This window comes from Podarcis liolepis, assembly GCF_965112155.1.
Source record: "Podarcis liolepis genome assembly, chromosome: 2".
In the NCBI taxonomy this organism is placed as follows: domain Eukaryota; kingdom Metazoa; phylum Chordata; class Lepidosauria; order Squamata; family Lacertidae; genus Podarcis; species Podarcis liolepis.
In genome coordinates, this window is record NC_139555.1 from 49,156,327 (window position 1) to 49,180,538 (window position 24,212).

At 39.7% G+C, this 24,212-nt stretch overlaps 1 protein-coding gene across 5 annotated transcripts in view; it reads left to right on the forward strand.

Moving 5' to 3' along the window:
- Positions 1-24,212, forward strand: part of DOCK2 (dedicator of cytokinesis 2) — a 266,689-nt gene that overhangs the window by 219,406 nt on the left and 23,071 nt on the right. For all 5 annotated transcript variants that reach the window (XM_083481684.1, XM_083481685.1, XM_083481687.1 and 2 more), the window contains 9 exons: positions 4,732-4,817; positions 10,386-10,542; positions 11,914-11,954; positions 13,469-13,559; positions 14,427-14,546; positions 16,775-16,864; positions 17,598-17,702; positions 18,699-18,840; positions 23,047-23,128. In XM_083481684.1, the coding sequence (XP_083337810.1) occupies positions 4,732-4,817; positions 10,386-10,542; positions 11,914-11,954; positions 13,469-13,559; positions 14,427-14,546; positions 16,775-16,864; positions 17,598-17,702; positions 18,699-18,840; positions 23,047-23,128 (914 nt within the window). The remainder of the gene's footprint in view (positions 1-4,731; positions 4,818-10,385; positions 10,543-11,913; positions 11,955-13,468; positions 13,560-14,426; positions 14,547-16,774; positions 16,865-17,597; positions 17,703-18,698; positions 18,841-23,046; positions 23,129-24,212) is intronic.

A 24,212-nucleotide genomic window follows, 5' to 3' on the forward strand; every position in this document is an offset into this window, starting at 1 on the left:
TTTCTAGTGTAGACAGTGTTGACGAAAGACTCAGTGGGATAATTAATCACACTGAGCATATCTGAAGAGCAGAGCGGAGCATAGAAGTGACATGTTTCCTGTCTAGTTACAGCACAATCTAGGTAGCATAGGACAAAGATGAAGGGAGAGGACAAAGGGACAGAGGAATATCAGAAATTTGCATGTACTTGTAAAGCAGCTTTAAGCAATAGCCAGAAGTATTAAATGTTTGACTTGTGGTTTACAGTGGTCAAGTATGATAACTTTGTGGAAATGGGCCGAAGTAGGCGTGAGTGTTGCTGATGTCCTGTATGGCCAAGGTTGCTGTCACAAGAAACACAGGTGGTTGATGGAAGAATTGTGCATACAAAAATGAAAGACAAAGAGAATTATGGGAAATGAAGGAAAGATACCGCTAGTGCAAGCATTAAGACTAAGTGGAAAGTGACCAAGAGCCAGTTCAGTTGTAACCAAAATCTCTAAAGCAGAAAAGGGTAAAACACAGCTCTGTGGGGTAGGGTGTCTGCTGGTATATAATAGATATTATAATCCAATCACACTAAAAATAGGGAGAGACTGGGGTGCACTGATGGGGTTAATGATATCTTTGCCATAATATCTATTTGCAGCATTGTTGTTGTTGTTGTTGTTTTATACATTTCTCCCCACATGGCAGCAAATCACAGTATAATAAAAATGCATATAAAATACTTGCAAATATGAAAAAGAATTTAAATGCTAGCATTTAAAAGCATTCAGAAAAAAGCACCCTAATTATATACATAAAAACAGTTTAAAACAACAGCACAAACATAACACGAGTTAAAATCTAATCCAGGTACCAAATGTTGGGACAGATATTGACTCCTGAAATAGCAGAAGATGGAAATGTTTTTGCTAACATACGTATTGGTGTGGTAACAAATCATACTATACCACCTGTGCCAAAGGCAGCTATAAGAGTAACAATGAGTGGCAAGGGATAGGTGGTGCATTTATTTTCTTTAAAGAAGCACACATGGCTTTGCCTTACACTCTTCGGCCATTGGAGTTTTGCCTTTTTCAGCAGGTTGCATATCACAGGTCAAACTCTGATCTTCAACATTTTTGTTATGAATTAGCACACTGCAAAATTTACATAAAACGGGGATGGAGAACAGGGTCCAGCCTGTAGGTGGGGTCCTCAGTTCCTCCCACCCTCATGGGCATAGCTGTCAACTTTCAGATTTGAAAATAAGGGATCAGCAGCCTCACCTGTCCCGGGGACAGTCTACGGGATATCTAACAATCTGGGATAGCAGCGGGAAGCAGCGCTGGAATAAGGGAATTTCCCGCAAAAAGGGAAGGTTGACAGCTATGCCCATGGGCCACTTTGACAGGCAAGCAGTGCCGCCCACCCGTCAGTCGCCTGGCATCACCCATGACACCAGCTGACCCACCTTCAAAGGAAAGAACAGGAAGCTCACAGCCAATTCTTTCTTTTCTTGTTTTGCAGCCTGGCTTGAACTCAAGCCAAGCTGCAAAAGAAGATTCCTGCCAAAAAGGGGCCTGCTGGTCAGCATAAAACTTTAGAAGACATTTGTGCTGATTGCATGACTAAAGCCTTGATTCTATAAAGTATTGCTCTCTAGTTTTGTGAAAATATTTCTAGGGGGGCTTTTCAAATATATTTCCGAGTTACAACCTTTATGCTACTGGTTCCTCAGGGACTTTTCTTGAGTATGTGGTTATAAAAATTGCCATCTTGTTAAATAACCTTGCAAGTGATTTCTGTTCCAAAAATGCACAACGTATTTAGTTATTTGGAATACTGAAGTAGACAAATATTCTATATTTGTACTGGTGAAGAGATCTGCATGAAGGATGCCTTTTTGCTGCTGTTGACTGTTACTTAAATGGGTTTTTTTCAGTCCCTAGATTGTGTTTCTCCAAGGTTACCAAGGAAACAAAGATGCCATTCAGCAATAAATACTAATTGTACTGGATGTGTACTGTGTTAATAGAACCAGGGCCCACATCAGAACATGGTATATCGGAACAGGGAGGGTTCACTGGTGCTACAGTCAGGCTCAGCACCATGGGACAGCCTGCTGTTCTTACACAGTCACTGACCTCTGTAGCCAGCAGCCTGCTTACCCGTCCAGAGTGACAGCTGGCAGGGATGTGTGTGTGAGAGAGAGAACAGGTGCTGACTGGGCCTGCGGATGGCAGGTGCAAAGCCTGCAGCTTCATCATCTTTAATTATGCTGGCCCCACCTCTGCCATAAGAACAGATGATGGGCCCAGTCCAGCATCCTCTTCTCACAATAGTGAACCGGATGCCCATGGGAAACCCCTGAGCAGAATTTGGGTGCAACAGCATGCTCCACACTTGTGCTCCCCAGCAACTTTTATTCAGAGACATACCACCTCTGATACTTTAGGTAGTACACAGCCATCACGATTCGTAGCCATTGGTAGCTTTATCCTCAATGAATTTTTCTAAACTCCCTTTAAAGTCAATTTGGTGGCCATGCTACATCCTTCAACACTGAATCCCACAGTTTAACTATTTGCTTCTTGAAGAAGTATTTCATTATATCTGCCCTGAACCTCCCAATATTCATTTTTATCCTGGTGTTCTCTCTATCCACTTTCTCCTGCACCTCTATCTTGTCCTGCCCCTCCCCCCCATCCCTCTTTTTTCTTGAACTAAAAAGTTCCCAGTGTTTTAACCTTTACTCATAGGGGAGTTGCTCCAGCCCCTTTTATCATTTTGGAGGAATTCAACATCAAGCTGCCACAAACATTTCATCATTGTGAACATTTCTGCTTGTCTGACAGAATGATATCCCCTCTTCTCCACACACAGTTCTAGGGTTTCTTCCACCACCCTGAGCCAATTTGAGGGGAGCATGAGGGGAGGAGAGGGGAAAGCTCCACTGCACTAGCTGAAGTCCTTGTGCAGGCTTCTGCTACTGAAACCAGCTAGCTGAATCTGGCCCACAATGTCTATTGGATTCCCCCTCCCCCTTTTAAGCACTAGTCCCTTTTCAAAAATATTAGTTCCTAGCAACATAACTAACCATTACTATTTAGAAATACTTGTGCCCATGTTTGTCTTACGTCTTTCACATTATCATTTATCCATTCCGCTTAATTGCTCACTTTCTATTTTGTGTATGCACAGGTCACCCCGCCAAGTTCTCAAGGTTCCCTTAGGTTGGTTTTTGTTATTTTTTTTGAAGTGTGAAGTAATACTAGGTCCATGGCAGATATCAGGTGGGGGACAGACCTCTGTGTACATGGCGTTTCTTCCTTCTATTTGGACCTAAGTACTTTACTTGGGAGGGAGGGAAATGTGATTCCATGCAACTTGTATTTATTATCTGCATATTTTTCAAACATAGAATAAAATGATTCTTTGCCAATCTGTGATGCTCAAACTTTGAACACTCAAGCACTGGTGAGATTTCACATGCAGCTGGGGGGGGGGGGATAAAGCCTGAACCAAAATAGCTTCACAACCAGCTTGTATGGGTTCGTTGTCACCTCAAATGGCACTGACAAGAAAGGGCAAATCTTCAGCAGTAAACAGTTCATTCCATTTCCTTTTTAACCATTTGCTTCCAAGGTAACCAATAATGCAAGGTAACTTGATAGACTAGACTTGTAAATCAGTTTTTCAACCACGAGTTCCCAGGTGGTTGTTGGTCTCCAACTCTGTCACCTCCAGAAAGCCTAGCCTACTGGTCAAAACTAAGTTCTCTGAGGAATCAAGGCTGAAGGGTATAAATCACCTTATAAAGAAAGTGGATGGGTGCATGTGCATGTACACATGCATGTGCACACACTATCACTGTAAAAAACCCCAGGAGCAATTCAATTTCTGTTCAGATAGGATTCTTCAATGCATATGTATAATAGCCATTACCCAGCAGTGACCTAAAAATAAAGTTACAGGCCTTAAGAACCCAAACTATAAAAGCAATGGCTCATCACCAAAGTCAAATTTTCTCAGATAAGACTTACCTGGATATTACTATTTAGAGCTTCAGCAGTCTAAGGCAAAACCTTTTTCTCCACACATCATTCAGTCTTACTACCTTCAAAATTTGTCTCAGTTCTTTATTTTCAGAGTAACTCAGAATTAGCCACATTTTTTTCCTCATAGTAAATCACTGTATTTTTCACCCTTATTAAACAAGTAGTTATTATAATTGTGCAGAAAAAAATAGTCTGGTAAGGCTGATACTTTAAAAGGTAAATAAAACGTAAGGTTTATTCATGGCAAACAAAGCCATTCTAAGTCTAGGTTTTATATGTGGCCCAGATGGAGCCAGAACTTAACACTAGTAGATGCTAGTTCATGCTTGGACTGACTAACTTGGAGATGAAGCAGGAAGGAAGGAAAGTTACTTGAAAGGGAAGGAATCAGGGAGTGGCACAGACAGGTTGCCTTTCTATCTATGCCTCTCCCCCACCCCCAATTAAGGGAACTTATTGCATGTGTTGTTGCTTTATTCCCAGCAATAATATCAAAACCTGACTTCTCAATAATACTTTAATAGGGACAGTCATCTTTATGGGGGGGGGAATATTGTTTTCAGTCTGTAATGTTGTCTTAATTTCTATAATCACCAAGCTGTTGGTAACCGTCAATGTTCTTAAATATTTAAATGGTTGGTGTGGGTGACATATTTTCCTTTATGTGCACAGTGGTTAAAGGTTTTACCTCCTTTCCCTGAACAGTTTGAAAACGAAATCATTTTAAAATTGGACCATGAAGTGGAAGGAGGCCGTGGAGATGAGCAATATCTGCATTTGTTTGAATCAATGTAAGTACAAAGAAGGGGCAAATCCTTAGTTTTGGGGTAGGATTCAGCCAATGAGCCCCATCAGTGGAAGCCCTGCACAAGGACTTCCATTTGTACAAATGGGCTTTCCACTCTTCTTTCCACACACATCCCAAAATTGGTTCAGGGGGAATGTTGTGTGAGAGAACCTCCAGAACAGCACACAGTGGGAGGAGAATGGAGATTGTTCCATCCAGTAAGTTGAAATGCTTGCCCTGACAGAACAATCACTTTAGCACGATGATGAATGCCTCCCACAATTTTTAAGGTTGTTATATTTTAAAGTTTAACATTTGTTTTAAGTACGATCCATATAGTAACTTATTTATTGTACTTCTCCCCTGTTCTTACATGGGGCTTCCAGTGGTCTCCTAGAATATGGCCACGAGATCCACCTCTGCTTAGCTTCAGGGTATTCCTTGGAAAATCTCTTTAAATGGGCGTTTTTTTAATGTGGGGTGTGTGTGTATGTGCGTGTGTCTTAAATAAACATAAGTCTGTAACTCAATTGTGCCCCCAGGGCACCTGTGCTCTGTCATGCAAATATATATACAGGCAGGGAGTGAAAAATGCTTCAGGCATAAAATATTCCCATTCAAATTTAGTGTGCCTCAAAACACAAACTTCTCTAGAGACCTGACTCAGAAGCAAAACAGAAAGTACATCATAAAATTGGAACATGTTAGAATGTGGTATTGGAGCTAAGCTACTGGGTTTGTTGTTGTTAGAGCTAGTATGTTCAATCTAGCATCGACCACCATAGAGGTTAGCAGTCTACGCTTGCCTTGCAGATGGCTGACCTGTAGCAGCATGTATGTTGGGGTGGAGCAGCCTTCCTGACTCCAGAGTCATTGCTGCTTACCTGGACAAGACTGGGGCAGTGCAACAGCAGGGTCAGGGCATGTGGGTGCACCTGTGGGAGTACCTGATTGGTCTCACTGGGGCACTTACATGGCCCTGACCTTACCACCACCCCCACACCAGCCAGGCAAGCAGCAGTAATGGATCCATGGCTGTACCCCACATACTTCTGTGGCTGACATAAAAAGGTAAAGGTAAAGGGGACCCCTGACCATTAGGTCCAGTCATGGCCGACTCTGGGGTTGCGGTGCTCATCTCGCTTTATTGGCTGAGAGAGCCGGTGTACAGCTTCCGGATCATGTGGCCAGCATGACTAAGCCACTTCTGGCGAACCAGAGCAGCACACGGAAACACCGTTTACCTTCCCGCTGGAATGGTACCTATTTATTTACTTGCACAGGTGTGCTTTCGAACTGCTAGGTGGGCAGGAGCTGGGACCGAACAACGGGAGCTCACCCCGTTGCGGGGATTCGAACCGCCGACCTTCTGATCAGCAAGCCCTAGGCTCTGTGGTTTAACCCACAGCACCATCCGACATACTGGCATGCAAATCAGTTGTAAGGAAGTGTCCATAATATATAAACAATTTGTTTTTGCAAAGGTACTTTGCATCCAGATGCTGATTGATCCCCTACGTAAATAGTGATACATAGGGGAACACTGGCTAACATATTTACACTTTTGGAGGCATTACAGAAATTAAATTGGCTTGGTCATTGGACACTACCCTGTTTAATAAATGCAATCCTTCCCTCCTTTTCTTAACATGTGTGGATGGGTTCTGTTTCTAGAATGGAACTGAACAAGCATAAGAGCAAAAGTATAGTAGTGGCTTTGTTACCTCAACTTGTCACCCACCATAATTCTGGCCATACTAGGAAATGATATATTCTACCCAAGGTAAAGATATATTCTTATTATCTAAGGGAGCTGTTGATCTCAAAGGCACAGTTTCAGCACAGAAGCAACATATGATGAACGGCATCATCTCTTGACTTTGCCTTCTTTGTTGCTGTGGCCTACAACTTCCTGCTTTACAAAATAATACTTAATTTTCATGCTTAACTCTGAACATGCTCTTTTACAGTTGAACTGTGAATCAACTTATCAAAGAGCAGCCTAAGAATCAGAAAAGAATTAATACATATGCAACTAGAGGTCTGTGCATAGAGGTCACAGAAGAAGTGTGGACAATCATGTTGAAATGTGCAAATCTCTTCTTTCCTGAAGGGCAGAACCATTCCCCTGTACTTACATTTGATTTATTACAAACTACATACAAACCTTCAGGTAAATTAAGTCTTTTAAGTCAAAAATAAGTTTAAGCAGAATACCTCAATAATCAGAAGACAAACATCCCCAACAGTGGTCCTTTTGGGAGGCAGAAATTTCAGGAAAGAGGTTAAATACGTCTGTGGAAATATATCAGCTTGGAACGTATAAAATGATGATGATCTGCACTTTCAAAATTATAGAGATTCCTGGAGAATGCCACAGAAAGCATTGCAGTATTTCATCCTGACACTTCTCAGTGCTGCTCAATTGAATTGTTACATGAGATGACAGAATCTAATGAAATTCACCTTGTTATAGATTCCCATCTATATTATTTCTGCCAGATTGGGAATAGCCAGAGTGAATAATTGGGGACATGACCCCTATTTTGTTCTGGAGTATCCCAGAAACATTGTGCCACCTGAAGTCAAGGCTTCACATGCTGTGGATAATAAGTTGTTTGTTTGTTTGTAAAAGCAATGATTTGGAACATCTATTTATTTAATTTGCTTTGGCTCATATTCTGTTGCCTGATGCTTGTATTTTGCCCTTTTCCAGAAGGCAGGACAGGTAGCTCTATTCTGAGCTACTCTGTCCTAAAGTAATGGTTTCAGATGGTCTGATGTATACAGAACACATTCCTCCTCATAACTCTCAAAGTTAAAATGTGGAGAATTGCATTTCTCAAAATACTTCCCTCCTGCAAAGCCTATTTAAGACCAATATGGGAAGAATATGCCATACCATGAATTCTGTCCTGGAGGTCAGAAGTTATTCAACTGAGATACCAGTGAAGATGGAAACAATAGAAATTAAGTTAAATGCTGTTTTAAATTTAATAGATTGCACTACACAGTAATACTGCAATCAAATAACCTTAGGAAAAAAGAATGTGGCACTGGGTCACTTCAGAACACAGGCTGAGGATAGTACGAAGAATGTTCCTCCATGTCAAATATGCCCTTTGTACAGGAATCAAAGCACTGCATGTAGTGTTTTAGTGAAAAGATGCTATAGTCCACTGTCCCTGGTGTGCTAGATTGCAGAGAGCAAGGAAAAATATGTTTACACCTCTATGGAACTTTTCTCAAGGAGAAGAAAACTCAATATGCTTAGGAGGGAGAAATCAATTTAAATTGAGCCAAAAGGGTAATTAGGATTTGACCATGGTTGTTTTTCACTGTCACCATGGAGTGAGTTTGAATCTGTAGCTGTGTCATTGGAGTCTGACAGCATGGCCACTGGTGAAGGATGTTGGGAACTATAGTCCAACAACATTTGAAAGACCACAGGTTTCCCACCTTTGCCTTTGATGGAAGAGCAAGGTGCAAGTGAACTATGAAAGGAAGCATAAATAAATTCCCAGTGTACAGAGTAACTCCTCGCATTCCTTATGGAAAGCCCAAATATTAGGTTGAAAGTTAGATTATTCTTTGGAGGTAACATTAAATACCTATTAAAACATGCCACGATATCTAATGAAAATGCAAGATTGCATTTTCTAAAGAATGCCAATGAATTACAAAATAAATTTGCATATGTAAAATATACTAGTGCATTACAACACAGCTTTGCATTTAAATGAATTTGCTAATGAAGCCCAGGGAAATCAAGAACTGTACATACTGCAGCAAAGCAACAATTCAAGACATGCAGGATAATTGCATTTTAAGACGGTGAAGAATGAAACTGAGCATTTGCTAATTTCTTGTCATTATTTTCCAATGCAGTGTCCCTCATAATTTCCATAATTTATCAGATTTAAAATCCTTAATGGACTTGGTTAGTTGCTGCTGCAGTCACTTAAAAGCTAGATCAGAATGTAGGAAGACAGGATGCTTTAACAGGATGTGACTATAATGGTGCAAAAAGAAACATCACCAGCCTCTCACTTTGTCAGAGCCCATGAATCCCCTGCCTCACATTAAAGCAAAGCCAGAAGACATGAAGAAAATACATTCAGGCAGCACTGTAGTGTCACACATTCAATGACTCAAGACTGAAAATTACCCTGCTGTACAGAAGCAGCTATCCTATCTTTTCAGTGCATTTTTTCACTGAAATGGTAGTGAAAAGGCAGGATAGGACTGGCAGGATGGGCAAAACACCCCCATGAGATTTCCTCCAAATGATCATATTAAATTCATTTGCAACTGCCGCAGACCTTCTGCACACCTGATCAAGGACAGCAAGTACTTTTGTGAACTGGAAGTACTTATGCACAGAGGATTACAACAATTTGTATGACCATGGCATAACTGACTGCTGCCACCATGGGTTCACTGTAGTGTATGCATGTACTTCTAGTTCACACAGTATTTCGAGCACATAATCACAGACGTGCACAAGTTGGGTAACATGGCAGTATTTGACCAGCTCTGCCATGCCTGAGAAACAGTCTGTCACTATCTTGCTGGAGGGATTTAAGTGCATACTGGAATGTTGGGTTTTGTGCAGTTGAAGTGGCTCTGTTATGCTAGTGCAACAAATCCAATAATAATAATAATAATAATAATAATAAATTTTATTTGTATCCCGCCTTCCCCAGCCAAAGTTGGGCTCAGGGCGGCTAACATCATATAAATAAGACAATATGCATAATACAAGTGATCAATCAATTAAGATACATCCCGCAATGAATTCAAACAATTAAAATTAAAATTGGACAAGTGGCAATCTTCAGGTTAAAATTGGAAGCGGTTAATACTCGCCAAGACCAACTGTTTCCACTGATATTATAAGGACCTATGAGCGGTTCTTAAAAAAAGAAATGGCCTTTTTGCAGTTTGGAAAGTGACAGGGAAATGCATAGAGAAAGTGTGGAATGAACAAATCACTAATGGGAAGATGTATAAACACCTGCAAGCAAATCAAGATGGTTGCAGGGCATTCAAACAAATCAGAATGAATGATCAATAAAGACCATATGCAATCTAACCTCTGCTTAAGCTTTGTGCTAGTAAATCAGAATGAATTATCAATAAGATTTGCTTATTGGGTAGCAAGGGGGCATATAACCAAATACCAGAAGTAGGGAAATAGCCATCAGGTTGGGCTGTGGAGGTGGTGTGAGCACACATTTCCCAGATGGGTAAATCTAAACTGCTTGATTTCTTTTATTCCTGGGCTTTTAACTTAAACTAGCAGCCAGAAGCTTTACTTTGGAAAAACATAGCAGACCTGCAAAACCCATTCTGGGAGCAATGTACACGTGTGTGTAGAATAGTAGGGTTCTGGACAACAGTGCCTAGAGTATCATATTTATAGAGGTATAATCCCAGACTTGCAGTCAAATGATTTTATTCACTGCTCCCCTCTCTCCCCATCTCCCCTCCCTTCTTATTGCCAAGAGGAACATCCACCAGTGTGTCTTCTCCAACATGCTGGTTCTCATACTGTCTTCTTTATTTTCAGTCTCACCGAGTGTTCCTCAAGTTATGCCAAGATTGCCAAGGCAGTTGAAACGTTTGTAAGCCTAGTCAAAGGCCTTTTGGAAAAGCTGTTGGATTACCGTGCTGTGATGAATGATGAAAGCAAGAACAACCGCATGAGCTGCACTGTGAATTTGTTGGTATGTAGTGTACTGAAGGGTTGTTTGAAGACGTTCTTCAGATAGTAAATCAAGAAATCCATACACTAGCATGGTGGGGAAATGTTTTGAAGTTGTGAGCAATCTACAAAATCTGCAAATGCTTGATCTGTTTTGAAGGTGGCCCATAGTAATGACTGAAGGGAGTAACCATAGAAAGGAAATGTAAGCTATACTGTATCCTCATATTATCATAGACCTGGAAGGGAAAAATAAGTTATCAAGTCTAAATTTTATAATGTTAGATAGAAACTTCTATCCAAAAAGCATTAAGAGAACACTCCATGTATTCCCAAAAAATAAAATTGGGCTGCTAACTAAGGGAGCAGCAAGCCAATATGCTCAACAACAACAACAACATTTATATAGTACCTTTGGGGTACTATATTAGATCAGTACCGGTAATTCTTACAATAGCCCAGTAAGGTAGGTCAATACAATTCCCTTTATCCTGTTGATGGGACACTGAGGCGTAGAGGGTAGATTCACACCTAGTGTACTCATGCCTGAGGTAAAACTTGAATGAACCAGGTACTTTCTGATTCACAGCTTATCTACACTACTACTGTCTCTTACTGCTGTATACATCATAGAAAACAACATATGGTTATAGAGCATAGAAATCATAGAATTGTAGAGTTGGAAGGGACCCTGAGGATAATCTAGTACAGCCCCCTGCAATGCAGGAATATGCAGCTGCCCCATACAGGGATCGAACTTGCAACCTTGGCATTATCAGCACCACAATCTAACCAACTGAGCAATCATAATGCTCAGCACTTTAACTAAGCCACATCTTACAGAGAAAGGCAACATTTGCTGTACCTGCAAGGGTACTGGCCATTCTGAGCTGCCTAACTTATCCACCCTGTTTTCTGTCTTCGAATGTATGTCACAGTTTGTGTATTTGATCAAAAATAGTCCCATTGGCTACCTATGAAAAACTGTCAGTGCCAGCAAGAACATATACAGTACATTAGAATTCATGTTACATTACTGGGCAAATAGAAGGCCTGATTCTTACTTTTCTCAAGCAAAAACTTTTCATCAACAATTGCTGTCATGATCTCAAAAGATTTTCACGCTAATGGTTTCAAAATATCATTTCAGCAGAACTGTTGTGGGGAAATATGTTATGACCCTAGATTGGGACAGTACATTACCGATTATTGTATGAATTCTGGTTTCAATTAGAGGCAGTGCATAAGTAATGCATATTCATGTTAGTGCTAATTAAAGCCTTGAAATTTTAGTGATGAAATATGACATAAAGGCAAAGTGATTCCCTGAATGAAACTAACCATGATTTCTGTGTGCAAAGGTGATCAGATTTCATTCATTTTCCTTCCCTAGAATTTCTACAAGGAGATTAACCGTGAAGAGATGTATATAAGGTATGGTGATCATTCGGCTGGTTTTGTTGTTATTGGAGATACTGCTATTGCTTTTCCTCACATAATCTACAGGAAGTTATATGTAATTGTGGTACATAACTGATAGCACTCCATCCCCCTCAACTTTGCAATGTCTGAGGCTCATCCAGTCCTGTATAAATTTTGCTTGAGCCTTCTGCAACTAAGCCATGCCATACATATAACTTTAATTCCCCACCTCACCCTGGTATTTCATTTGAGTGAACCAATCAGGTGCCTGGCTTTCTCTCTCTAAAAGTTATGTAACGGGAGCTGAAATTTGAAGCAAAGTAGATGACACATTCCAAGTTGGCAGATGGAATCAATCCTGATTGTTTTGCATTAGACAAAAATCTGTAAATAAAGACCTGCTCTGTGGGGTGTGCTGCTGCTGTAGTGTCTTGCACATGGAGCACTACATTTGGAATTAGATCGGAAGTCGAAGATATCTTTGCAGAAACAGCTTTTTTATACGATGTATATTGTGAGTATGTGTGTGATGATGATAAATAGGCACATTAGATTTGTAAAGCCATTAAATTGCATCTGTAAATCCATAGGCAACAGTCAGCATTTTAAACCCTGCTAGAAACATGCAAGTTGTTTCTCCCTTCCTCACTCCCTATTTTCAACTCATAGGCAAACTTAGGATTTTATAAAGCAGGCCAACAAGCATCTTTCAAACTAGTATATTAGGACAGGCAGTTTGTCAAGATGGATCGTACCTGCAATGTGAACTTGGAGATGTGCAGTGCATGCAGTTTACCTGTGCTTTCAGTTCTGATGTTCATTTTCTTTCTCTTGGAACAATAAAAATACAATGCAAGAACTGTTTCCTCCCTGCCCCACAAAAAATAACCCTTCTTTTGAATATGCACGCCTCTTAAAATTTTGAATTCCAACATGTTACATCAGCTTCTTCATGAAACTTGCCTATCTTCTTATCAGGGCATGTTGCTTCTTCCCTTATATGAATACAGTATAAGGATATGGATATTTAGCAAGCCTTTTGTGTCTCTGTGAATTTGGATAATGTCAGCTGCAACTGACAGAAGATATATGTAGCTCCTTTCATGGACTACAAGAAAGCATCAGCACCAACTCTGGTTTTAAGCCTGTTTTCAGTATAGACAGAAGCAAAGTGGTGAAAGGAGAATAATTAAGGATGTGAGGCTCCCTCATTTCTCTTTTTTGTAATGCAGCAAAAGTCAGTGGGAGTGGTCTTCAAAGCACTCATTATGTTCTCATTTGTATGTTAGCTTTCGTGCCTTCACATTGTCAAGCTTTGCTTCATAATGAAGGCAGTCAGAAATATAACATTTGATCCGGCCAGACATTAAGCATTTTTAAAGTTCTATTAGTCTGAACTCAGTTTTAATACATTAATTTATTATTATACGTCCCAGATTTGAATGGTGGCAGTCCTGCTCATCTTGCCAACTCTTCATTAACTTTTCTTTTGTTCTGTCTCACTCACTCGCTTCATCCACTAACAGGTACTTGTATAAACTTCGGGATCTTCATTTAGACTGTGAGAACTACACTGAGGCAGCCTATACTCTTCTGCTGCATGCTTCACTTCTGAAAGTAAGTAATGTTATGAATTTCAGTTGGTCTACTGTGGCTGAGACTAACATTTGATACATTTCATGGGGCCTACAAACAGGGGACTATCAAGACAACTGTAAACCATTGGCCCTTTTCCACTAGCACCCCTAACAAAGTTTGAAATGGGAGAGCACTGAAGCACATTTAAATCCCGCGCTCTTTCATCTTCCCCCGGCCTTATACTGTATACAGCATGGGTAGGCAAACTAAGGCCCGGGGGCCAGATCCAGCCCAATCGCCTTCTCAATCCGGACAGTCTGTGAATCAGCATGTTTTTACATGAATAGAATGTGTCCTTTTATTTAAAATGCATCTCTGGGTTATTTGTGGGGCATAGGAATTTGTTCATTTTTTTCCTTCAAAATATAGTCCAGCCCCCCACAAGGTCTGAGGGACAGTGGACCAGGCCCCTGCTAGAAAAGTTTGCTGACCCCTGGTATACAGCATTAATGTCTCACATTGAACTTAACTGATTTGTAGAAAAGACTCTACGACCCAAAAGTAGAGACAATGCACATACTTTTGTAACCGAAGAAAATCTTTAATAAAAATTAGTTTTAAAAAAAGTTTTCCAAAGGAGATACAACACTTTTTCTACCGAGATATAAATGTGCATGTGCAAATTTGCCATCAGAATCAACATGCATATCACTGGTGTTGTTTTACATTGAAATGCACACAGTGAGTGATTGGACAAGGACTGGGCCCATGTTCAGTGCATGTATTTTGTACTCAACTACAGTACAAAAGACTGCTTTGTTTGTATCACTCCAGCTCCTAAATTATAGACAGATGGCAATTATGTATTTTCTTCTTCTTTTCTCTCCTCCTCCTCCTCCTCCTCAGTGGTCTGATGAACAGTGCACTCCCCAAGTCATGCAAACAGAATTTCAGAGTTCACAAACTCATCGGCACCTGAAAGAACACTTGTATGAGATGATAATAGAATACTTTGACAAGGGAAAGGTATTATTATTATTATTATTATTATTATTATTATTATTATTATTATTACTATTATTTCCTGAAGAGCTTTAGACAATGGCTTTTAATTTTGTTCTACAATACTGTATAAAGCTCACCAGTTGTTTTTTAAATAGTGTGATGGGCTAATATACGTATCCACTTGTAAACATTCTTTCCATTTTGCATACATCATGAAATATATTGCTTTTAGTCTTACTGGTGGTACAAACATAGTGTTTGTGCATAGATTTATTTTTTACAAGTGTATACAAGTTTCCATTAGCAAGGTGACCTTTCCATTAGCAAGGTGTTGCTATGATTGAGGCAACACATAGATTATGTATTGAGATCAAGCCAACACGTTAAGGTCTATGTGACACTGCTAAAGCCATCTAGGCTTTGATCTATCATATTTTGAGGTCAATAGTAAAGCAGTTTTTATCTGTAAAGAGCAGATGTTTGCATTGAAATCACTGGAGAACTTAAAGGCTTTCTTTCAGAAGGCGTATTTATCTCCTAGGAAGGCACTAGGCTGTAGTAAATTCTACCCTGTGCAACTGACATCTTCCATTTAGCCGTGGCAATAGTTCAAAAGGTCTTGGAATTTGGTGATAGCATTGTGAAGGTTTCTTCTCCAGAACATTTACTTTTTGTCATGGCAACATGAAATGTGGCAAAGATGTGGAGAAGGCCAGTGTGTGTACATAAACAGTCACTATTATACAGTGGAGGAAAAGTTGAGATTTGTAGATGTTATCTGGATAATATCTGGTGTCCTTGTCTTAAAAAGAAGATTTTAATATAAGGGCATGTTTGCACAAAGGTGAACCTGATCTAATTTAGCGTAGACCTGGTTTACTGCATTGAGTTTGCACTGACACAGCAAGAACCTAGGGAAGACTTCCCACAATAATAAAATAATAAATTTTGAGATTTGTATGTATGAAATGTCACATGTTAAGATTAACATTAGCCTGTTTTTATCAGAAGGTGTGTGTAGTTGTTTGATACTCGTTGCCCCAAAAATCATACATCTTCTATCAGAAATAAATGAGCTATGTCTTGAATTTCTAGCGTTATATTTTTGTGCATCTTAGCAAGCAGGTATGCATAACTTAAAAGACAGATGGTATAAAGTAGGCAAGATTAATTTAGGTGCCCTTTATGGCACTTAAATATAATACATTTGGAAAGGTACATTTAAAAATATTGGCTCAAAGCAAATGCCTCTAGTAGCAGAAGTGGCATTCTTCTGGTATTCAAAGATAAAAGCTGCCCTACTTGTGCTCTTCTTTTAATGGTCCATGCACCTTTCTTTTAATAATTTTACACTTTTATTTTTGCACATTAGTCTTTTGTGTTTCAGATACATTTGCCTCTAATACTTCATTTTACACATATCCTTAATTAGTGGCGTTTTAGATATATATATTATTTTGTTCATAAAAATGTATTCAACTTAATGTAATAAAAATCTCTAAGTAGTTCAATATTCAATAGAATTTTGTAAGGACTAGATGAAAACAAAATGTGATTGTACCACAAAAAGCTGAGCAGCGTGCAGATCTTTCAACACTGGGGTAATATGTGGAAAGCTGGATGCCCCACCAAGCACCACAACAGCTGTATTTTGCATGAGCTGCAGCTTCTGAACCGAGTGCATTACAGTAGCCTAACAGTGAGTTTACCAATGTATGAATCACTTTGGCAAGACTATTCTTGTCCACAGAAGTCCAAAGTTGGTGTACCAGCTAAAGTTGGTAATGTGTTCTCCAAGCCACTGAGATCAGCTGGGGCTCTTGTGAGAGCAGCACCCCTAACTATGCACCTCTTCCTTCAGAGAAAATGCAACCCTATTATGATCTTATATACAACAACATATCTGAAAACCATCCAACCTTATTAGCACTAATTGAACCTTATTAGCACTAATTGAACCCATGACTTCATCCTGGCACCATTTTAGAATATGCAGGAACTCTCATTTCAGATTTCACAAAGAAATCAAGAAATCAAGAATCATACTGGTGACACCTTGCCCAAATCTACTAAAGATCACTCCAAGCAGCTTCATATAGATATGAAATAGCATTGTGGACAAACAGCACAGTCACCCAGTATTACTCTCTGGAAGCATCACTAAGATCGCCATACTTGGTGATGATTGAAAGCATTATTTATTTTTGTGATCTTGTGACCATGCTTCTGAATGTCCTGTTGTGTTGCAGATGTGGGAAGAAGCAATATCCTTGTGCAAAGAGCTGGCAGAACAGTATGAAATGGAAATTTTTGATTATGAACTTCTCAGCCAGAACCTGGTAGGAATGCCACTCTCCAAAAATATCCAGTTACTTGTAATTTTGTATTTCTTTTTAAAACCTTTATGTAGATCCGATGGCCGGCATTAATCGTGTTGATTCATACATACTGCTGAAATACTCAATGTTCAAAGACTTGCAGTTTAATATGTGATGTCAAGTGAAATAAAAGTGCTGTCTGTGGTATTTGATTCCTCGTTGCTGCTCCATATATGCAAATCCTGAAGTGTGTTTTGCATTTGCTGAGTGATGAAAGTGCATGTGTAAACTTACTTAGGTGGTGTTTGTCAATCTGTATTAAGCTGCTTAATAAAAGTAAATCAAGAACACTTATAAAAATGATCTTTGCTTTCTTTTCCTATTGTAAGTTGATTGGAGAGAGGAGTGGGCCTGCTATGACATTCTGTAAGTTGTAGGAGGGTAGCTATGATGTAGCCAGGAAATCTTCATCAAGCTGGAAGGCACATGAATTTCTTTCTGGTCAAGTGTCCTCTAAATCTTCAGATTTTATTCACTTCAGGCATCAGATTTTTTCTCTCTTCTAGAATTTTTTAAATAATTCGCTGGGTGGGGTGAATAGTTGTTTTTCTTTTCATAGTAATATGCAAATGTACTAATATACCAATGCTCAAGGAAGCTATGTAAAGCATAATTGCATACTTAATGAAAGTGATGTTAACTAGTTTCTTTTTACTGTGATGCTAAAGGAACCTATCTGTGTCTTTACTTTCAGAGGCAGCAAGCAAAGTTCTATGAAAATATTATGAAAATTCTGAGGCCTAAACCAGACTACTTTGCTGTTGGATATTACGGCCAAGGGTTCCCCACCTTTCTAAGGGTAAATGCATCTGCTTTGTGTACTTTATCTTTAATAACTGTTTGTACATAGCCCTAAGGAACACCAATATTCTGCCAGTGAAAATGGAGTTATTTACTGCAGGAGAGATTTATCTTCATTTGACTCTGCAATGCACAGGATTTCTCTTGCAGCCATCTGAAGTGTCATTTGTAACAATAGTGAGTGTCACATTTTCAGAAAGAAATGTGATTTATTGCATTCTGTTCTTTTTCCTGCTGCTTTCAAGGTTAGAAGAGGCTTATAGTGGTGATAAGGGAATGTTCTGGATTTTTACAAGACAATCATAATTAAGGAATGGTTTATAGCTGGAACACTTCCTAATGAACAATAATAACAGTAATACAAATAGCCCAGAGAATGAAACAGGAAATCTAATGACTATTACATCTAGTGCGCTTCCATTTATATTTGTAATTTGTATAGGTGAAATCTCATAAAACAGTTGTGCCTTTACTACAGTTTTTATGATTCCTGTTGCTGTTAATAGCTTAAACTTTCAAATGCTGCTAATCCACAAAGACAATTTCCGCTTCCTCACCCTTCAAAAACTGATTAGCAACGCAGCCATAGCCTGAGATACACTGAAGAATACTAGATGTCCCTACCCAGCCTATCAACCTACAGGAGAATTGTGTGGGTAAGGAGCAGTGGTCCATAATAAATGGACTTTTTGCTTCTTTAAAGAATGGCAAGGCTCTATTGTTGTTAGCCGCTCTGAGCCCGGCTTCGGCTGGGGAGGGCAGGATATAAATAACATTTTATTATTATTATTATTATTCACCTTTTTTAATTGGCCCTCACATATAATGTGTTGCAAATGATGACCTTGAAATATTGCTGATGTTAAGAAGACAGTGTTGCATATGCAGCCTGCATTCACTAGTGCTAAGAGGAAAAGAGTAAGTAATGTTCTAATGCATAGCAATATTATCTACAAGTTTGTAGTCTCAAAAGTCATCTAAACTTTTCTTGCAGAACAAAGTGTTCATCTATCGTGGCAAAGAATATGAGCGGAGGGAAGATTTTCAAGCGCAGCTGATCAGCCACTTTCCAAATGCTGAAAAAATGACTACTACTGCACCCCCTGGAGAGAACATCAAAAACTCCACAGGCCAATGTATCCTTATAATCCTTATTAATAATCTATAGTTATTAATAAAGGGGAAAGAGATGCCTAGTGTTAGATGGAAGTCTAGAGAAAGCAATACCGAAATTCTCAGTGTTTTAGGTATGCTTTTTGAAGATAAACTCCTAAAGTGTTTTACATATACATTGGAAATATATGGAGTATACAAATAGACATTCACATTTTCCAAGAAACTCTGCTTGCTTGTGGCTCTATGAGCACTCGGTAACTGGCACAATTTACTAAATGTGTAATGCTATATTTATTTTAGGTTTTCTGAAGTATTTAATGTACTCTCTTGTAGGCTACGTGAGTATCCTTGCTTTTGTAAGTACGCATCTATTGGGTTCAGCAGCTCTTTTCCAGTTGGCCACAGTGATCTTCACCTTTCTTTTTAATTATGTATTTATTTTTTAGAAAATGTTTGAGTTAACCAACATCACTTGAGAGACAGTTGCAGATACTTGTGTTTATCTATAATTATAACTATAGATATAAGCAAACTATGGGAAGGGAGGCAGAAGAAAATATATTTGCATGAGAGGATAGGAGAGAGGAGGAAGCAAATTGCACATTCTAAAATTGAAATAGGGTCTTTCTCCATAAAGATAAATCTGCCATTTGTGCTAAGTGCATATCAGAATCCTCAATGAAACACAATGTGGGATGCATTCATTTCTCACTTCTTTATATTATACCGGATTGCATAGTTCAATGCTGAAGACAAAAAATTACATTTAAGAGTTGAAAGTGCTATAATAACACTATTATTTTCCTCAGTGTACATACACTTTTTAAACCTACTATAGAACCCTGAAAAATGAAGTTGTCTTATGGTGACTTAGACAGTTGGTCCATCTAACTCAACATTGTCGACTGTGATTAGCAAAGGTATTCTTGATCTTTAAACTCCAGGATGGGTAACTTCTGGCCCTTGAGTTATTGGACTCCAACTCCCATCATCCCTCATCATTAGCCATACTGGCTGGGGCTGATGGGAGTTGGAGCCCAATAGCTAGAGGATTGAATGTGCTCAATCCCTGCTTTAGTTGGAGATGCTGGGGACCTCTGCTACTGAACTATGAACCTTCATTTGAACATAATTACCACAGGTGAGCATACATAGATGCCACAAACCACAATGTCTTTCACATACAACTTTAATATGCTGAAAAATTACTGTCCATCTCCAGCCTAAGAGGGAAGAGATGTTGACAGGATGAGAAACAGTTATGGTTTAAAGGCATATATGGAACAGCTGTCATATCACAGTTGTGCTTTGTGCAGGCAGAGAGTGGTGTACGTCATGTCAATACTGTGTCCACTACTGCAAAATGCATCAACGAAACTACTTAAAATAATTTTGCACATAGTTCTTGTTAGCAGTATATCCCGCTCTATGCATATGTCACAGAAATAATACAAATTTGACCACAGTGGCACACCTAAGTCCATAGAATGTTTAAGGATCATTCACAAAGTCAGAGAGCGGTTTGTTTCTTCATTAGACCACCATCACCCTCAGGTACAAAGCTGTATACTGACAATGCAAGTTTTAGCACCACAGTAATTCCTTTTTGTTTATTTTTAAACCTCTGCCACAGTGGCACTCTTAACTCCAACAGTGGTTGGTAAACTAAGATATAAAACATTTAAAACAAAAAGTGCCATAAAACAGCTGCCATCAAGTCTATCAGGAAGGAATATCAAAAGCGTCACTGGGACACATCAGGCAGTATCTGAATGGCCTCACAGAAATGCCTGTCTGAATGCCCTGAACAGCAAGAGGTAGAGCAAAGCATCACCCTCCCATTGAAGGAAAAGCAGTCATTTAGAGCAGGGATGGGTAACCTAGCACCCTCTACAGTAGGCTTCCTCAACCTTGGCCCTCCAGATGTTTTTGGCCTACAACTCCCATGATCCCTAGCTAGCAGGACCAGTAGTCAGGGATGATGGGAATTGTAGTCTCAAAAACATCTGGAGGGCCGAGGTTGAGGAAGCCTGCTCTACAGGTTGTTGAACTATAAATCCCATCATCCCTAACCTTACGCCAACATCTGGAGGGCCACAAGTTCCCCAACCCTGGTTCAGAGCTTTCTTAATGCTAATGCTAATGCTAATAATAATAATAATAATAATAATAATAATAATAATAATAATAATATGCCGCCCAGCCACTCTGGGTGGCTTCCAACAAATTTAAACACAATACACTCACTTTAGCTATTTTCTCAGCATGTTGCAACATTGAATGCATTAGTTGTATTTGTTCTTTTGAAGTGAAAGGTTGTGGTGATTTTATTTCTAAGCATGACACTGTTTATTCAATAGGGTGGTATTTTTGGATCATGATTTGACAAGACCATGTTCATACTGTAAGGAGGGCTTAGAAAGCTTTAAAAGCCTTAAGCCTGTCTTTTATAGGAATGTTTTATAACAGCTTGTCAAAATATCATGTGTCTCCATTTCTCAGGCCCAACACTCAAGCTAAAAGCACTTAAGAACCAAGCTCTTTCTGTTTTCCATTCACCCTTCACCTTTCCTTTCTTCTGGCTTCCTATTCTGGGAAAGGAAGCTATCACACATACACAATCACCTTTTAAAAAGAGACATTTCCTACCTGTAGGGCGCAATTTTGAAACTCAATTTTAGTAACCAAACAAATGTTCCTTGTTTGATTTCTATATTATGCTGCAGTGCTTTCCACTCAAAGATGTAAGATGTAGGAAGCTTCCTTTTTAGTCATTCATAAAGTGACTGAATGGTAGGACACTTGCAAGCAGTCTTGGATGAAACTGATTATCTTGACTCATTTCAGTCCTGGTTCTACTATGAACCTTGGTCTCCCTGATGGATAAATTTAAGATAAGGATAAGGAGACCGTTAAGCAGAGTGTGACCTTGATGTTTTTATTTGACGTCTCTGTGGTTTTTGATACTATTGAGCTGCTCAGAGTGGCTGGGGCAACCCAGTCAGATGGGCAGGGTACAAATTGTCATCATTATCATCTTTATGAACTGAGTCAGTGAGAGACGTTTTGACAGCACTGTTTTAAAATGCTTTTGATTGTATCTCCAAGTTCAGTTTCAAATAATAGCACTGGGTGATTATTTGGGGGCCCTTGTTACTTTTGCTGTGCAATACCACAGGATGCCATCTGGTCCTTAGTGCTGTTTAACAGCTATATGAAGCCATTGAGAGTAGTCATTATGAGATCTGGGTGAGATGCCACCTCTTTTTCTCTGTAACATCTGTTTCAGGGGAGACCATGCAAGGCCTAGACCAGTGCCTGTACAGTGGTGCCTCGCAAGACGAAAATAATCTGTTCCGCGAGTCTCTTCATCTAGCGGTTTTTTCGTCTTGCGAAGCAACCCTATTAGCGGCTTAGCGCTATTAGCGGTTTAGCGGCTATTAAAGGCTTAGCGGCTAAAAGGCTATTAGCGGCTTAGGAAAAGGGGGGGAGCGGGGAAAAACGGAACACTCGCAAGACGTTTTCGTCTTGCGAAGCAAGCCCATAGGGAAATTCGTCTTGCAAAGCAGCTCAAAAATGGAAAACCCTTTCGTCTAGCGGGTTTTCCGTCTTGCGAGGCATTTGTCTTGCGGGGCACCACTGTACTTAGTGGTGGACTAGAATGAGGTCCAATAAATTGGGTCTAACCCTGGCAAAACAGAGGACCTAGTCTTGATAATTAATTGATTACCTGCTTGGGTTGGGGTCATATGCCCTTTGAAAGGCTTCTGATTCTATCTTTGTCATCAGAGGCCCCAGTGACCTTACCAGCTTCAACTTGTAAGGCATCTACAGCCAGGATAGCCTGACCACTGTTCCTTGAGGTTGGCCCACAGGCTGAATTTAGTGCAAAATGCAGAGGCTGAACTGCTCACCAGGGCAGACTGCCACCACCACGTTACACTACTGCTGAAAGAAACTCAATGGCTGCCAATTAGCTACCAAGCTAAGTTGAAAGTGTTGGTTAAATCGCTTTAAGCAGGACATGTTGGCTCAATATATTTTGGACACCTTAAAAGTCATGTAATATTTTTGAACCTAAATTTTAATAAAACTATTTATTAAAACAGCAACTACTGTCAACTCCCCAATACCCCGTGTTTTTTGTTTCCAAGCTACTCATATCTGCTTACAAAGCTTAGCAGGATATGCTGTGATGTTTTTGTCCTTAACCAGTGTGATCTTAGATGTACAATGCTTCACAGTTCAACCAGTTTTGGAAGAACACCCTCAGTTCAAAAATAAGCCAGTTCCCGATCAGATTATCACGTGAGTTTATGTATTTGTTGAAACTGATTGTATAAAAATGCTTGAGAGTGGCACAGTCAGTGGGTTATCTTCTGTCTGGCTTCCCTACCAGCTAGAAATCTAAAAGCCAAGCCAAACTTCAGATGGAATGTAGCCTTTCATAACATGAGGAGCTTTAATCTTTATACCATTCAGGATCCCAGTATTTGTTGGAACGCCTCTTCCAATGTGAACCTACTCATACAGCAAGAGAATCATCCAGGGCACTTCTCTGGGTGCCCTTGGCAAGAGAGGTTCAGAGGGTGCTGGCAAGGGAGAGGACTGGACAGAAAAAGGAGTGCAAAGGACACCTACTAAGCAGAACTAGAAGGTGGTGAGCAGCATAAGGGGGCTGGTAGGGCCCATTATCAGCACACAACGGTGTTGGTGACTTGTGGGTGTCATTTGGTAGTCCACCACACCTCAACCAGGGTGATGTATCAGCAGAGTATGCGGAGCCCTAGCAGAGTCTTCAGAGATTTCCTGCTCCCAATGGAACAGCCTGTTCCAGATTCCTCTCCCATACAGTTCACAGTAACAAAGTGTTTACTGTCTCCAGACACACGACAAATCTAAACACTATCTACTATATATAGTTCTTTTGATCTTTGAAGTAAACATACTTATGTACAGATCCACAACCACACACTAGCTAACGCTGCTGTGTAAAACCCTCAGCCTCTTCCCCTGACTAATAACAGACTGAGAGTCAGGATATAGACGTCTGAGGCACTCTCTTTTCCATTTCAGCAGAGAGTATCAATAGGACCTACAAAATGCACTTTGTTCTAATTTTTATAGCCCTTGCATGAAGGGTTAAAAGGATTAAAATGCAAAATACCGTGGACTCAGAATGGGATGTGTGTAAGCAAGTGCTTACAATATGGACTACTGGACCAGGTTTCCCCCCCTTGGGTCAAATGTCTGAACCTTACCCTGTCACAGCCATGGAGCCCAACAACATATAGAGAACCAATTTTATTTTATTTTTTGCTTCACATACAGACTTAAATACCAGTCAATAAATAACATGTTTAGTTCATCAAATGTTAACTCCAAAGAGATC